Here is a 14,988-nt window from a genome sequence, read left to right as displayed (position 1 = left end):
CCATACGAAAAATAATGATTTCCTGACAAGGCGATGCTGCCCCAAACAATGTTGACAGGATCCTATACGGAGGACCTGCATGTTCTGACACTGAAGAGACTATAATTATGTGAATAGGACCACTTTCATCTGTCATTCTATCTTAATCCACTGCACGATCCAATAGCTATAGTGAAATGCATAATAAGATACCACCAAAACATCTGAACGATCGCTGATCTTGTTTCATCGTCAACATCATTCATCATTAGTGGAGAGATTCCATGTCGTTGGAATTCTGAAACTTATTAAAAAAAAACTGTCGATGTCTCTTTGAATGCAAAGGGTGTTTTTTTTTTCTTTTTGAGTAATCGTATCTGACGACAGACACGGAAGAAAAGAGGAAGCGGGCCAATAAAATACACTGTGAACCAACAGTTTACGCTTGAAGAGTCAGTCACTCGTATTTACTCAGACACGAGCTGCAAACAAGATTCTGTCTCTCCTTCGCATAGCACTGTCGTTTATGCAGGCACTTTGCTATTCTACTCACACATTCCTACCGAGCATTTACTTGCTCGCAATGGCACATATTATATAGGTAAAGCGGTCCATTGCATTGTGAATATTCTGGTACGGTGAATTGCCTGTAAGCGAGACTGCATTGTGATAAACGGGAATTTGAGGGGAATTTGACGACTGCTAGCTGTTTGCATTGTAAAGTCGTATTTCGTTGCCATTGTTGTAGCTGCCCATAGTCAGTCCAGATTTTGTTGATAAAAACAGCTGACATAAAAAGGCGACAAATATTACACACCCATCGCATGCACCATTCCAAATTCGATCAAAGTTTGTGAAACAGTGAAAAGCCAGTCAAAGCGGGGATGTTACCTATTCCTTTTTTTATATTTATCTCGGTGATCCATCACATCTTTTATTGTGCATCGCGTGTGCTGATATAGACCCTTCAACTCCTCTTCCTTCACGCCTTTTCCTGCATTCTTTTCCTGTTCTCATGTCTCTTTCTGTTTCTCCTTCCAAGATAATTCTTTCTTTTCTTTCACTCTGTTTTTTTTTTCTCTCTCTCTTTCTCTTTAACAAGAGGGCGTACTTGTGTTTATCTGTCAGTCTCCTTGTATGTTTGTTTGTACAAGTATGTATGTGTGTGTACGTTTTCTTTTTTTATATAAGCAACATGTTTTTGGTAACTTATCCACGAGCAGACTGCAAAATACAAGCTTGTTTTTTCAGCACGTCTCCTCCATTTCCTGCAAATTTTTATTTTATTTCATCTGGTGATGTTCACGTGTTTTTCTGCGTTGCTACATTGTATTGATAGTGTGTTATTTTGTGTATGTAAATGTTTTGCATTGTTTAAAATGAAATAAATGAAATGAACAATTGTTATGTGGTTAATTCAGTGTCATAATAAATTCAGTTATATATTCATGTATAAGCCCGTTTCCGGAAATATTCAGTTATGTCTACGCCCCCCCCCCCCCCGACTTATAATTATAGTAACAAACTAATTCCACCCACAGTCATGTACACTGTACATTGTATAGTGCATTTCAATACTTGGAATCCAGTTTGCATTATTCGTTATCTGCTATGTCGGACAAACGGGAACAACTTTTTCATAGGAAAAATGTGCAAAGATTGAGCATTTTAGAAATAGGTCTATTCTAGAGTCCCGCAGTTTCTAGACTATAACCGCTTCAGCTGTCGGTTTTCCTTGTTTTTCTTGAAAACAACGTATGATACATGTAAAGTGACACAACTGCTAAATCATGCATAATGAGGGGAATATATTTCCCATCTCATTGACTCATAGCCAACCGATATCTAATATTTATGTAACACGTGGATGCCGAGGATGAAAAAAAAAAATAATCTGGCAAAATAATTATTGAACTATGGTTGTTGCGTCCTTCCAGGCATATATTTTTTTTCTAAGAGAGATTAATTTCTTTATTTATTGATTAGTATTGTTTTCACGGTAGCTCGACGCCGTTTCGCAAATTATATGGTTTGATGTCAGCAGCATTTATTGGAATAGTATTGCTGGCTATACTAGTACACGTATCTGATATGACTGACTGACATCGGAATGGCCTTACTTTGATTTACTTACTTACTTTGATTACTGAGATGTATTTCTTTATTCATTGATTAGTATTGTTTTCACGGTAGCTCGACGCCGTTTCGCAAATTATATGGTTTGATGTCAGCAGCATTTATTGGAATAGTATTGCTGGCTATACTAGTACACGTATCTGATATGACTGACTGACATCGGAATGGCCTTACTTTGATTTACTTACTTACTTTGATTACTGAGATGTATTTCTTTATTCATTGATTAGTATTGTTTTCACGGTAGCTCGACGCCGTTTCGCAAATTATATGGTTTGATGTCAGCAGCATTTATTGGAATAGTATTGCTGGCTATACTAGTACACGTATCTGATATGACTGACTGACATCGGAATGGCCTTACTTTGACGCTCTCTTTTTTTGTTTCACTCACATTGCTATTGGTCCTTTGCTTGTGTTTTTGGTCATGGAAAGCGCATTAAAATGGGATTGGCGTTATCTAAAAACTGTGATTACATTATAATTATGAGATAAAGAAGCAGACAGGTAGAACGACGGACTGACTCTGGCTACATGCCAAACTGGAAAAAAAAACCCGATGAAGACAGACAGATGATTACTAGTACAACGTAACTGTAAAGTTGTAAAAACTCTTTCGCATGCTTCTTTCGGAGATTAAAATGAATCAAAGAAATGAATGAATAAGGTGTGCTTCAAAAGCGTCTCCCATTAAGACAGATCGAACCTTTTATAACAGATCTTTTGTAAAAACAGACGATGAAAGATAGTAAATACAATTAAGATCATTATGCCAAGAACTGCTAATCTATTATATAAGGCTGAGGAAAAAAGAAGTACAAACACAAATGCATATAACTATATACTGTTGTGTTATATGAAAGAGGCCTATCATCAAAAGGGATGATAGAGTGGGGTATATAGGGTATAGCTTCTAACACACATAAAGGGGGAAAAGAGACGGTGATACTGGTAATTGTCGCGAGCCTCTTCGGAAGCGATCCTCTTCCCATAATTTGGTGTAATTTATCATTCTGGACTTCATCCAATTGCTTGTTACGTCACAATTGCGATCTTCATTAGTGTCTGAAGCAGAAAAAAAAACCAAAAACAAAACAAAACAAAAATACAACGAGACGTTATTTCCGGGATCACGTTGCAATTCGAATAACGACATGACGTTAATTCTGGCTAGAGGCAAAGTTCTATGTAACGTCGTGTGGTAATTTGAATTAATTGCTATATACGTCACCCCGGAATCAACGCCATGTTGTGATTTGAATATTACCAAAGGTACTCTCTAAAAAAAATCGAGTGAAAATTTTCACTCTAAAAAGAGTGAATACAAAAAAGAGTGAATTTGGAGTGAAATTGGAGTGAATTTTGAGTGAAAATGCTCATTTTCACTCATTTTGGAGTGACGTCAGGGATCACTCGAAGATTTTGGAGTGATCCTGACGTCACTCCAAAATGAGTGAAAATGAGCATTTTCACTCAAAATTCACTCCAATTTCACTCGAAATTCACTCTTTCTTGTATTCACTCTTTTTAGAGTGAAAATTTTCACTCGATTTTTTTTTAGAGAGTAGCAAATATTCATGTCATGTGGTGATTCTATTAAAATATAGCAAATAATTACGACGTGTTGTAATTATATTTGCAACATGTTGCAAGTGGAATTACAACATGTCGGGAAGTGATAACCGGCGTAGCCAGGATATTTTAGGGGAGGGGGAGGGTGTGTTCGAGGCTGCCCTCCCTCCCACTGTGAGAACTTATTGCATTTTGATGTTGTAGATGGTGCAATTTGATGCATGGTTTTGCGTGTTTCATCGACTTGAAACTGTCCCACTTGTTTAGGGTAGCAGTATATTTTGATGGAGATTATTATTCAACAATAATTAATTTTGCCCATAAAATAGTATAATCTAGATAAACTTTTTGTATTCATTCTTACAATAGGTACTGAAATATACCATAAACACTGTCTGTTAAGCAATCAAACAGAAAAAGCATGCACACGAGGGTGTAGATAAGGGGCATTTTTCCTCGCACACGAAGGTGATTTTGGATTTTTAGATCTGAAATTCAGGGATCTGGTACAATACTGGAAATAAATATGTTTTTTTTTTCAGGAAAGTGTTAAAATCACGGAATATAGCTCTTATTCTGAGTGTGCATCATCTATGTGTGTGTACAAAGTCTATAGTGAGGTAGAGCTTAGGGTGAGGGTGTGGGAGGGGGATTCTCCCTCCCGCTCGACGGAGCTTTTGCGGTTTTAGAATGGAAATAAAGCGATCTGAAGCACACTTTTTGTGGAAATTCGGAAATTGTCATTCCCAAAAGTTTACTAAGTCTATAAAAGGGGACCATAATAGCCAGGGAGGGTGGCAAGATACCTCTCCCATATTCAAGGGAGCTTTTTTTTTCAGTTTTAGAACTGAAATGCAACAATCTTGCGCGCACTTTTGTTGGAATATCTGGAAATTTGTCAATCAGTGTAGCAAGTCTGTAGAAGGAGACAAAGCAGGAGGATATGGGAGCGGATAAGCCCTATTCCCTACACTCCCTATACTTCTACACTCATGTACACTTTACAAATTTCTTCTCCATTTACAAGGAGACATACTCCCCATCAAAAGCACTATGGTTATCATTTATAGCAAACATTTTTGATTATGCAGGGCTAGGGAATGTGTGGTTAGCACAAGGGGGTGGATTTAGTGCTGCATGGATTTCACACACTTAAAAAGTTAGACTTTTTGATATGTTTTTAGTCAAGAGTGGAGAGCAGCTACCATGGTCAAATAGAATTTGTACAGATTATAGAATTTTTAAGGATAATTTGATGTTTGAGAAGTATATATACAGGTCTTGTGTAAGAAAGATATATTACATTAAGGAAATTCAGATGTCGATCTAATGGATTATCCGTTAATGAGGGCAGATTTGATGCAAGCCTGACAGATGAATTGCATTATACTAAATGTTCATCTGCAGATATATATAGGGGATGAATTTTATTATACTTTTTGTTTGTCCCTTTTCCCACAAAGAGAGACCATTGTATTTACCAAGAAACTTGAAGGCCAGTAGACCAAGTGCATTACATATGGCCAAACTATTCAATTCAGCTAATGCTTGCCATTTAAAAAAAAAACTAGCCAAATTTGTCAGAATTATAATGTTTCACTTTTCTTCAAATCCAAAGAAGAAAGACAGTAGTTTTGTAGAAAGTAAAATAGACGTGAATGTGTGTACACGTAGTGGCCTTGTTTCGTAAACATGTTTATTTATATCTGTTATTTTCACATGAACATTATCACTTATATTTTTGTATTCATATATTGTAAATATGTTTGTACTCTCATATCCCGAGAGGGGGTCGATGGAGTCAGTAAAATCTTATAAATCTTACACGAGCGAGATTCATTATTTTCTGATTGCAGTGAAACGTTTTGATCAGGTGCACACATTTGTGGCATATTTGGAAAACTGTCTATGTTCAAAGTGTAGCCAGCTGTCATGGGAGGCGGGGGGGGGGGGGGAGGGGGGAGGCGAGCAGGGAGAAGGTGTGGGAGAGTGCAGGGAGGTGAGAGTCTCACCTCCCTGGAGAGTGCTATCACCAGCCTTCCCTTACGAGGGAGCTTTTGCCTTTTTAAAGTTGAAATTGATGGAATAGTTGGAAAATTATAAAAAGAAGGCAACTGATCTGGGGGAACTGAGCGAGGAATTAAGGCTTGATTAAAGGGGGATATTCCCCTTGTACATGAGGGAACTTCTGAGATATACCAGTAGGTGGTAGGTTCAAGTCTTGTGCACTCATAATTATTCAGATTGGGAGGGGGATACCCCTCCCAAGGACGGGAGATTTTGCATTTTTGAATTGAAATTCAACGATCTCACACACTTTGGTAAAATATTGAAAAATAAGATCTTACTTGATGAAAGGTTGAAAGGGAGACCCGCTTCATGTACATGACAGTATACTGTATACGCACATCCCCCCCCCCCGCCTTCCAAATCCTCGGTGCTAATCTTGAAGGGGGGGGGGGGGGAGGGGAAACCGCCTCCATCGCACCCCCACCCCCCCCCCCCCCCCCGCCCTTGTAGCCAAAAACATCACTTCCCCACACGTACCACCCCACCACCGGAAGTGATGTTTTTGATGGGTCCTTCTTCCACAGAAAATCAGCTGTTAGTGGAGAGCTGTGAAGCGCTCTTGACGGAAATTTCCATAATCTACACGTTCAGATGTTTTTACCATGATGATGAGGTATTTTCACTTGAATAGCTTATCTGAACTTTTATGATTATTGTAGAATGGTCGAATTTGTTACCATTGTCAAACAGAAATTAAGGTAGATAGAAAATACATAAGCTGAATTGTCCGTGTCATGTCGCTAGTCCCAGATATATCATTTTTTGTGGTGCATAAATTTACTGTGTTTGCATTGTATTGCTGCGTAGGCGGGAGGCCTAGACCTATAGTCTATGTATTGATTGCTATGGCAGCTGCTATTTTTGTGAGCAAGCAAGAGTACCATTGCATTTCGGCAATCCTGGGTTATAGGGGGCTGAAATATAATCATATTATTTTTTTCCTTCAATTTTAGCAGGGGATATGTACATGTGTCATTAACTACGAGATCAGGGCAAAGCGCTTCCACAGCACAGTAAACTGTGTACAAAGGAGCGCCCGGGGCTAGGGATACATATATGGGGATATGGCTGTACTGAAGTTAGAAGCCTAAAATAATTTAGCCCCCTATAACCCTGGATTGCCTTCATTTCTTGCTACACTGCTCCTACTTATTTGTACCCCACAACCACCTGAGCTGTACGAGTGCGTGCATCCCGTGCATATTAAGCTAACAAGGTCTGGGTACACTTTTGTAGGTCTAGTGCTGTGTAGGTAGAGTGGAATAGCAAAATTATTGGGTGGGGGGGGGGATGGAAGGAGGGCACAAATCCTGTTTGCCATCGGAAGTCTTTGACATTTCTACCCCACCCACTACGGATGTGTCTAAGATATCTGGATCTGTTACTCTGAAAAGCTCAATGATGTCAAACTATCCTTGAAATTTCACAGGATTCAATAGCAGTACCCTCCATCTAGCTCCAGTGATGATGAAAGGGGAAGATGTTGCAGAGGAGTCTAGTCTGCTGTAGGAGCCTTCTGCTACAGGGAGCCAGTAAGGAGTCTGTGGTTTCCAGACCTCTACACAGATCAATTCCAGCCCTGTCTGCCTTGTCCTGTTTTGCCACTCCTAAGAGGCCTTCATCATGCAGGGCTCTCCACAGTTGCCATGGCCGTTTTGATAAAGACAAACCGGTGAAACCTGCTCATGGTGTGAACTGGGATAACTTTGGCATCTGGAACAATCGAATCGAGGAACCCATACTTCTGCAGCAGAGCATCAAACATGGAATTCCCATACCAAAGATATCCATCAAACGCATCGGTCAGGACTCGCTGACCGGACGGAGAGCGGTCAATGAGGACCGAATATGCATCAAGGAACTGTGGGCAAACTTGCTGTATGTGGCAGTCTTTGATGGACATGCTGGCTCTATGGCCGTAGACTTTGTACATCAACAACTCGAGCACCACCTAAATTTCTGGCTGGAGCGGGAACACAGTCTACAGGTTGTTCTTCACAATGCCTTCATAGACCTGAACAACAAACTCACAAAATATCTACATCTGCACTATCCAGGTCAGGGAAACTCTTGTGTGTCTTTCGGCCATTAAAAGTATTACACATTGCTGAAATCAAACTGTGATATGATATCATGATTAATGCTATCTCTCAATTGTCTTTTGGTATAAAGTTTTACAAGTTTATAGTATTCATCACTGCCTTCATGGGCTTTTTTCACTCACATGATAGAAAATTTCACATAGTATATGTTAAGAGAGAAATTGAATAAAAGAACTATACATTGTTATTTCTGCCATTGTATTTACAAATTATTGAAAGAGAAAGAATATCCCGAGCTTTAGATCATGTGCGTAACGATGACTAACCTACACATATACCTACAATACACCAAAAATTTGTGGGCTGGTTGATTCCATCTTCACAAAAGAGCATAATTATGTTTGGCTGTGTTTATGTATATCCATAACAGATAAGGACAGTGAAGTCCATAACTCAATCACTGACAGTCAAAGAATAAGTGTGAATATCATGTCAAAGACTTCATATCTTTCATACCACCACTCAGAATTGACATCCATATACGTGTATATTGTGTATGTGTGCGACTTAGATTTCTTTGCAATGGTGAAGTCTTATGTGGAATTCTTATTTGGTCAAAGATCCTGAGTGCTGTGACACTGATACAAACGTACTTTCTTTATTCCCCAATTAGAGTCAGACTATGAACACACGGGATCCACAGCAACAGTCACGCTTATTCGCAATGGCAATGAACTGGTTGTGGGGAGTGTGGGTGACAGCCGTGCAATTCTGTGTCGCAATGGCAAGGCGATGAGGCTCATCAATGACCATGAGCCGGAGTTCAACTCCAAGGAGAAGGATAGGATCAAAGCGAGTGGAGGACACATCAGGTGAGTTTTTTTCTTCTTTTTAATACTGAAGTGAAAAGGTAATGCAGCACAGGAATCATTCTGCAAAATATATATGGTGAGACTGTCAGGATGATTACATTGAGTGCTGGGAATCATCACGTTAAAGGGGAAAAAACAAAAAAATGTATGGATTGAGGCAAGTCAGATCAGGTCAACCCTTTCCGCCCCCGGGTTTGTAGGGCAGCGACAGAGGCTCTCTACCCATCTCTGTAGCTGCTTATCCTCTGGAGAGAAGCCCAGGACTGTCTGTGGTCTGATATTTTACCCTCTAGGTACTGTTCTTCTCCATGGCTGCTTGGGTCTGCCACGTTTTCTTTTCCCTTCAAATGTCCATGAAAGAGCCACTCTAAGAATAGAATTTGAGTCCATTTGTGAGAATAAAAGTGTGGTTTGAATAGATGCAAAATACATGTATTATAGAATACAATTGTACATCTCTGAACTGGACAACCCATTTCGGAGTTATGAAATTTTAAGTTTGTGGTATCACCATAGTTGGATAAGAAAACTACAACAATTCATGTTCTCACAATGGGAGAGCAATTTGTGATGTCACAGTGGGACAGCAGTGTAAAGAAAGTATAAAGAGAATTCAGCATGTTTTTATTTGTTTAGCATAATAAAAGAGCAGTTGGCATGCATCTTTTGAAGGCAGATGGAATGATATCACCCTCAACATATGTCAGTGTCATGTTCAACAAATGTGTACTTTTCATGAAAATTTTACATTTTTATGGCATTTTTTTAATATACTTCATTTTCTTCACATACTTGTCCTACTCCTTCTCAGCTGGAACAGTCTTGGAAAGCCCCTTGTCAATGGCATCCTGACAATGACCCGCAGCTTTGGGGATGTGACACTGAAGCAGTATGGTGTGATTGCTGTCCCTGAGACAAGATCGCTGGAGGTATGTGCAGGGTCTACTGTATAAGCTGTTATTTTCGCGAGGGTTTAATTTTCGAGAATTTCGCGAATCACTGTTGAACCGCAAATTTAACAACACGCAAAAATGTCGCCATGCCCTATGGTAATAGTACACATATGATAGCCGCGATTTCACAATTCGCGAAAACATCTCGTGAAAATGTCCAAGACCACCTCATTCGCAAAAAATATCTGTACGTGAAAATAAAAGCTGATACAGTATTTGTTCAAGGTCACAAACTCAGTCATCACTAACCTGAACCAGTATGCTGCTACTAGGTAGAATGATTGTAAAATTAGAAACATCTACATCCAGCAAATGATTCGTTTGTGTGTGTGTGTTTTTTTTACCAACATGTTAGATACATGGTTTTCTTTTTCACTATGCTTTGTCCCTGATTGTCAAGCATGCAGTTCTTTCTTTGCTCAGATGCACAGATGTCTGGAAACTTATGGTCAGTGAATAGAGATTACCTAATCCCCCTAATCCTTATTGTGTCACCATGGCCTTCCTGTTGGCCTAAGGTACTTTGCTACACCTGAGTTGGGCTTGCTTAATTTACAACTAGGTCAAATTTGGATGGATTACTGAATGCTATTTGATTGCAAATGAAAAAGCTGGCAAGTTAAGCTAAGTGCCTGGGCATACAAAGGGTTTCAGTAAACTTCTTGTCAGAAACAAGGTTTCTTTTTCTGTTGGTCATTTTGCCTCTATTTTAGGGCTAATTCTTTCTAATAACAAGTATCAAACAATCCTCTTATAAATTGTATCTTTGTACATCTTTACAGGAAGGGCAGTGGGAATGGTGGGGGGGGGGGGACAGTTTACCGTATATCCAAGGTTTCACTTGCACTCTGCATGCTTTGCTACTACACATGGATCCTTGTTTGTTAGTACATCAGTTTGTGTATTTGTTTGGAGTTTGTTTATTTTTTTTCACTTGCTCAAACAGATCAAGCATGGGCGGGATAGCTTCCTGGCGCTCTGCACCGATGGTGTCCACTTTGTCATGAGTGACCAGGAGCTATGCGACTCCATCAACCTCTGCCACAACCCCCAGGAGGCGGCCAGCTTCATCGCCGACCAGGCCCTACAGTTTGGCAGCGACGACAACGCCAGCGTGGTGGTGGTGCCGCTGGCCCAGTGGGGGCGCAATAACGGTCCCAGCCTGGTCCACAGCCTACGCTGGCAGGGTCGGCAAAGGGCGTGACATGCAAGTATATCCTGCACGACACAGTGTTTGTGAAGTGCCAAGGCAGGACTTTGACTGAGACTATGCATTCTCGTGAAAGCTGGCCTCACTGTTACCTTTTCCAGGAAACATCACATCACATGATTCATGCAGACACCGTGGCATGGTAAACTCACTTCACTTGAGAAGGAAGAAATTTTCTAGAAAATAATATATGAAACACACAAATTTTCATTAACTCGTTGAGGATGGTTTGATTTTGCTACAACATGCATTTCCCATAGACGCTTGCCCGAGTATACTTGGGACTCGTCTTCAACGGGTTAACACGTCTGCTTGCTGAATACAGTGCACTCCCATTATAATGAACACAGTTGTAATGAAAATATCATTACAATAAAGTAAAAATTCAGGTCCCAAATTTACTCTCTATGTACATATACTTTATGATTTGGCCATAATTGAATTTTGATATAATGAAAAAAATTACCAGTTGCAAGGACTATGATACTTATAACCTCTGGGTGCGTTCGAACGCTCTAAAGCGATTCAAAGCGAACTGAACTAAAGCGTACCGTACCATACCGTGCTAGATTTGGAGCGTTCGAGCGCTCTGTGGAGAAAGCGTACCTCACCAGTTATTGTTAGAAAAGGTCACGCTTGTTTACAGCAAGAAAGTCATTGACCTTGCGCTTGACCTACTTACAGCTGTCCCGAACAAAGAGAATGATGTCTTTGCATTGTGACATATGCGCATGATACGCGCATGCCTTACAGCGAACTTTTGGTACGCTTTTGGTACGCTTTTGGAGCACATCGGGAAGTGGTACACTTTTGGCTCGGTACAGTACGGTACGGTACACTTTAGGAGCGTTCGAACGCTCCTCTGGCGCGGGTACGGTACGGTGCAGTTCGCTTTAAGAGAGCGCTCGAACGCACCCTGAGTTGCCTGAAGCAATGCAATACAATGTATATTCAATCTGAAGTGACTTGGCCGGTGGTGAAACCTTGATGTTTTAATGTTGACTAGTAAACTACAAAAATAGAATGGTGTTGAGAAGCAAATGACGAATTAGAATCTTTTTCTTAAGGTGTCGTGGAGATCAACTCCGAACCAGCTGCTTACTACAGCTTCAAATGATAACACTCTGTAAGCTATCCATATGCCATATGCCATCTCCAGATAAGACTTGGCGGAAATAGAGGGAGCATGTAAAATATCGTTTCCACCTTCTAACCCCATGCTTGCCTCAAAGAGACCTTCCCTTTGTGTCCCATGAACATGAAACATGTGGAGCGAACAGGGGAGCTCTTTCATTGTTTCCAATTCTATTTGCGGTAGACCTCACAAGCACTACGAACAGCAGTTCATTGCACATGTTTGAACTTCCTGCTTGCCATTGTTTGACATTAATCATTGTATGCCATCTTGTTTCAAATGAGAACGATGCAAGCATGGCATACCTCAAATGCATATAGCGTGTAACCCAGGTGCAAACAAAGTAACTGAATGAATACTATACCCCATGTTCAGGCCAAATGCATTGATAAAGGGTTAACTCACGTAAAAGAACAGTAACAGAAAAATCAGACAAAGAAAATGGAAGTAGTGGAATTGAGAATATTTTGTTTTTTTTAAGTGATGTTGGTCTAAATGAAATAAGCAAATTACATGAGGTGTTTTTCTCTAATCTGTTTGTTTATTTTACTCGTTTTATAGGCAGTCTTTTGGAACAGGGTGCAGTGTATTGATCAGTAAAGTAATGCTGCATGAAGTTTTTATTGATACAATTTTTCATAATGTTGTTTTTTGCTTGCCAGCTTTCATAAGAACAATTCAGAATTTAGTCTTGTGGTGTTTTCTGAATGCTTAGAGATTCACAAGGGCAAGTTGCCTTGTAGAATGACACCTTTAGATTATCCTACTGTGGAGCTCCAGTTTATGTGAATATGCATGATTTTTTTTTTGTTTTTTTTTGCGAGTGTGTGCTACACTTCAATTCATATTGAGAGGGATGCACTGAACGATTCATCTTTGTTTCGATTCGGCGAAACGAACTCCACTCTTGCTTCATTTCTCTGTTTTGAGAAATTAAGATTCATTTGTATTTTAGATTTTTCTTAAAGGTGACTACCTCAGACAGTGCAAAATTAGACTGAAATTTGATGTTTACTATATTAGTATAAGTTATGACATCTTGAATATCAGTCAGTAATACGTAATTACCAAATGTGGCATCTCATGAAAACGTCAAAATTGCCCTCTCTCTTGGATTACTCTGGCATGATATAAAATGAACAACTACTAGGTGTTACAAAAAGCATTTCACACTTTTGAAAACTATACATCAGGTAACACTGTCAGCAATATGAGTACTAGCTGAATAGTGTACAATTTAGTTGGAGGTGATTTAAATATGAGAGTATGAATCAGTTTCAATTAATTCATGAGTAATTTTAAAGTTAAGTTCCAGATTTTGGTCAAATTTTAACCCTCTGTACAAAATTTAACTTTACACAAGGAACCAATGATGTATATGTGAGTGTGTGCTTACAATGACCCTGAACAATAGACAAGAATACCACGAATACCACTTTTTCAGAACTCTGTAGTCTAGGCTTCTGGTCTCTTGCTCCAAGGCACATGAATGCTGTGTTAATAATTCATAACTAATTGCCTTGGGCACTGCTAGTCTGAATTTGTGGGAATGGGTAAAATGCATGCACGTGAAAAAAGTAAGCACTTGTTTTCTGTGCTTGCATACACTTCATTTCAGGATGAATAAAGACTAGCTGTGATAGTGGAAGTTCTCATGAATATGTAATAGAGCATTCAAACCCTGGTCATTGTTCAGGACCATTGTCTGTTGACACCAATTGACCCCTGTGCAAAATTAAAGTTTTGTACAGAGCCTAGAGGGTTGAAGATACATGTATAGCAAAGTCTGAAACCTAACTTAAAAATAAATGTTGAATTTAATGAAACTGATTTATGCTTTCATTTTTAAATTAACTCCATCAAAATTGTGCACTATTCAGCTATTGCTCATATCAATGTCAGGGTTATCTGATACGTGTATGTAGTTTTTGAACTATCAAGGATCAAAAGTGGGAAATGTGTTTTGCAACACCTAGTATGAGCCAGTTCACAGGTCCACTTTGTGCATGAGCAGAACAACGGGGGAAAAAAGAAGACAAGGTCATTTGTACAATCAGGCATGTTGGTATTTAAATTCACTGAGATAAGCATCCGTGATTATACCTATTCCTGTAATCCTTATAAATGATGCTTTCTGGCACATCCACCTGGCAGCAAGCCTGCTATTTGGCAATATTGATAGAAAGGGGTTTGTAATGCATTCAGTACAAAACAATGAAATGGATGCCTGCTTAAGTGTAAATTGACGGACCATTCTGGTCACCTGGTTTATACACAAGCTTATTCTTTGTTTGAACATGAAATACATGAATTTTTACGTCGGGCAAGCTTATGTAGATATTATGCCACTTTGAAAACGAGCGAAATGCCTAACCAACTGAGAAAAAAAGAAAGGTCATTTGTACCAATGTGCACATGAGCTAATTGTGAACTGGCTTATTGTTAGTTGTGTACTAAAGAACAAACTCACACAATGAAAATATGTTTTATGAAAGGGTGTGAGTGATCTGTGCCTCCCTTTTCAGAGGTCATTGGATGATATAGCATCACAGTTTATTTGTAGCAGATTTTGGAATAAGGCAATTACTTTGCGACACTGTTGCATTATGAAATATGTTGTGGGCTCAGTGTTATCATGTCTTTCGAGCTTCATATCGAGTAGGATTTTTCATGTATTGCTGACTATGAAATGACCTTTACTTTTTTATGAGCACCCGATATTGGCCAAATTTTTGCCCACCTGTCTCATTGTCACTGCAGTTCACAAAATTTGAGTCTCTCTGTAGGGTGCACTTTCCTTTGAACGTGAGGAAATTGTGAATGTTGATTCTTTGGAGACACTCTGAACAGAAATATTCATTAGTTTATTTGTTCATTGCATGAATCACAGACGTTTTATCTAACAACTGCCAGTTATGCATATCGAAAGTATCAACGGGTTGGAGACGTGACAAGAAATGTACACAGCGTACTGGTGATTACAACTCACCGAGTACATAATAGCTGGTAATAATAGCTG

General features: G+C 39.4%; 1 protein-coding gene across 1 annotated transcript; it reads left to right on the top strand.

The window, feature by feature from the left end:
• Window positions 1-6,272: 6,272 nt before the first annotated feature.
• Window positions 6,273-11,830, top strand: LOC139744046 (protein phosphatase Mn(2+)-dependent 1K-like). The gene is made up of 5 exons (XM_071654505.1): window positions 6,273-6,370; window positions 7,187-7,814; window positions 8,473-8,671; window positions 9,483-9,600; window positions 10,571-11,830. The coding sequence occupies exons 2-5, from the start codon at window positions 7,238-7,240 to the stop codon at window positions 10,826-10,828; spliced, it is 1,152 nt and encodes a 383-aa protein (XP_071510606.1). The 5' UTR covers window positions 6,273-6,370; window positions 7,187-7,237; the 3' UTR covers window positions 10,829-11,830.
• The last annotated feature ends 3,158 nt before the right edge of the window (window positions 11,831-14,988 follow it).

This window comes from Diadema antillarum, unplaced genomic scaffold, assembly GCF_040938485.1.
Source record: "Diadema antillarum isolate AM-2024a unplaced genomic scaffold, OU_Dant_1.0 seq00001131_RagTag, whole genome shotgun sequence".
NCBI lineage: Eukaryota > Metazoa > Echinodermata > Echinoidea > Diadematoida > Diadematidae > Diadema > Diadema antillarum.
This window is presented reverse-complemented; position numbering and strand designations above follow the sequence as displayed.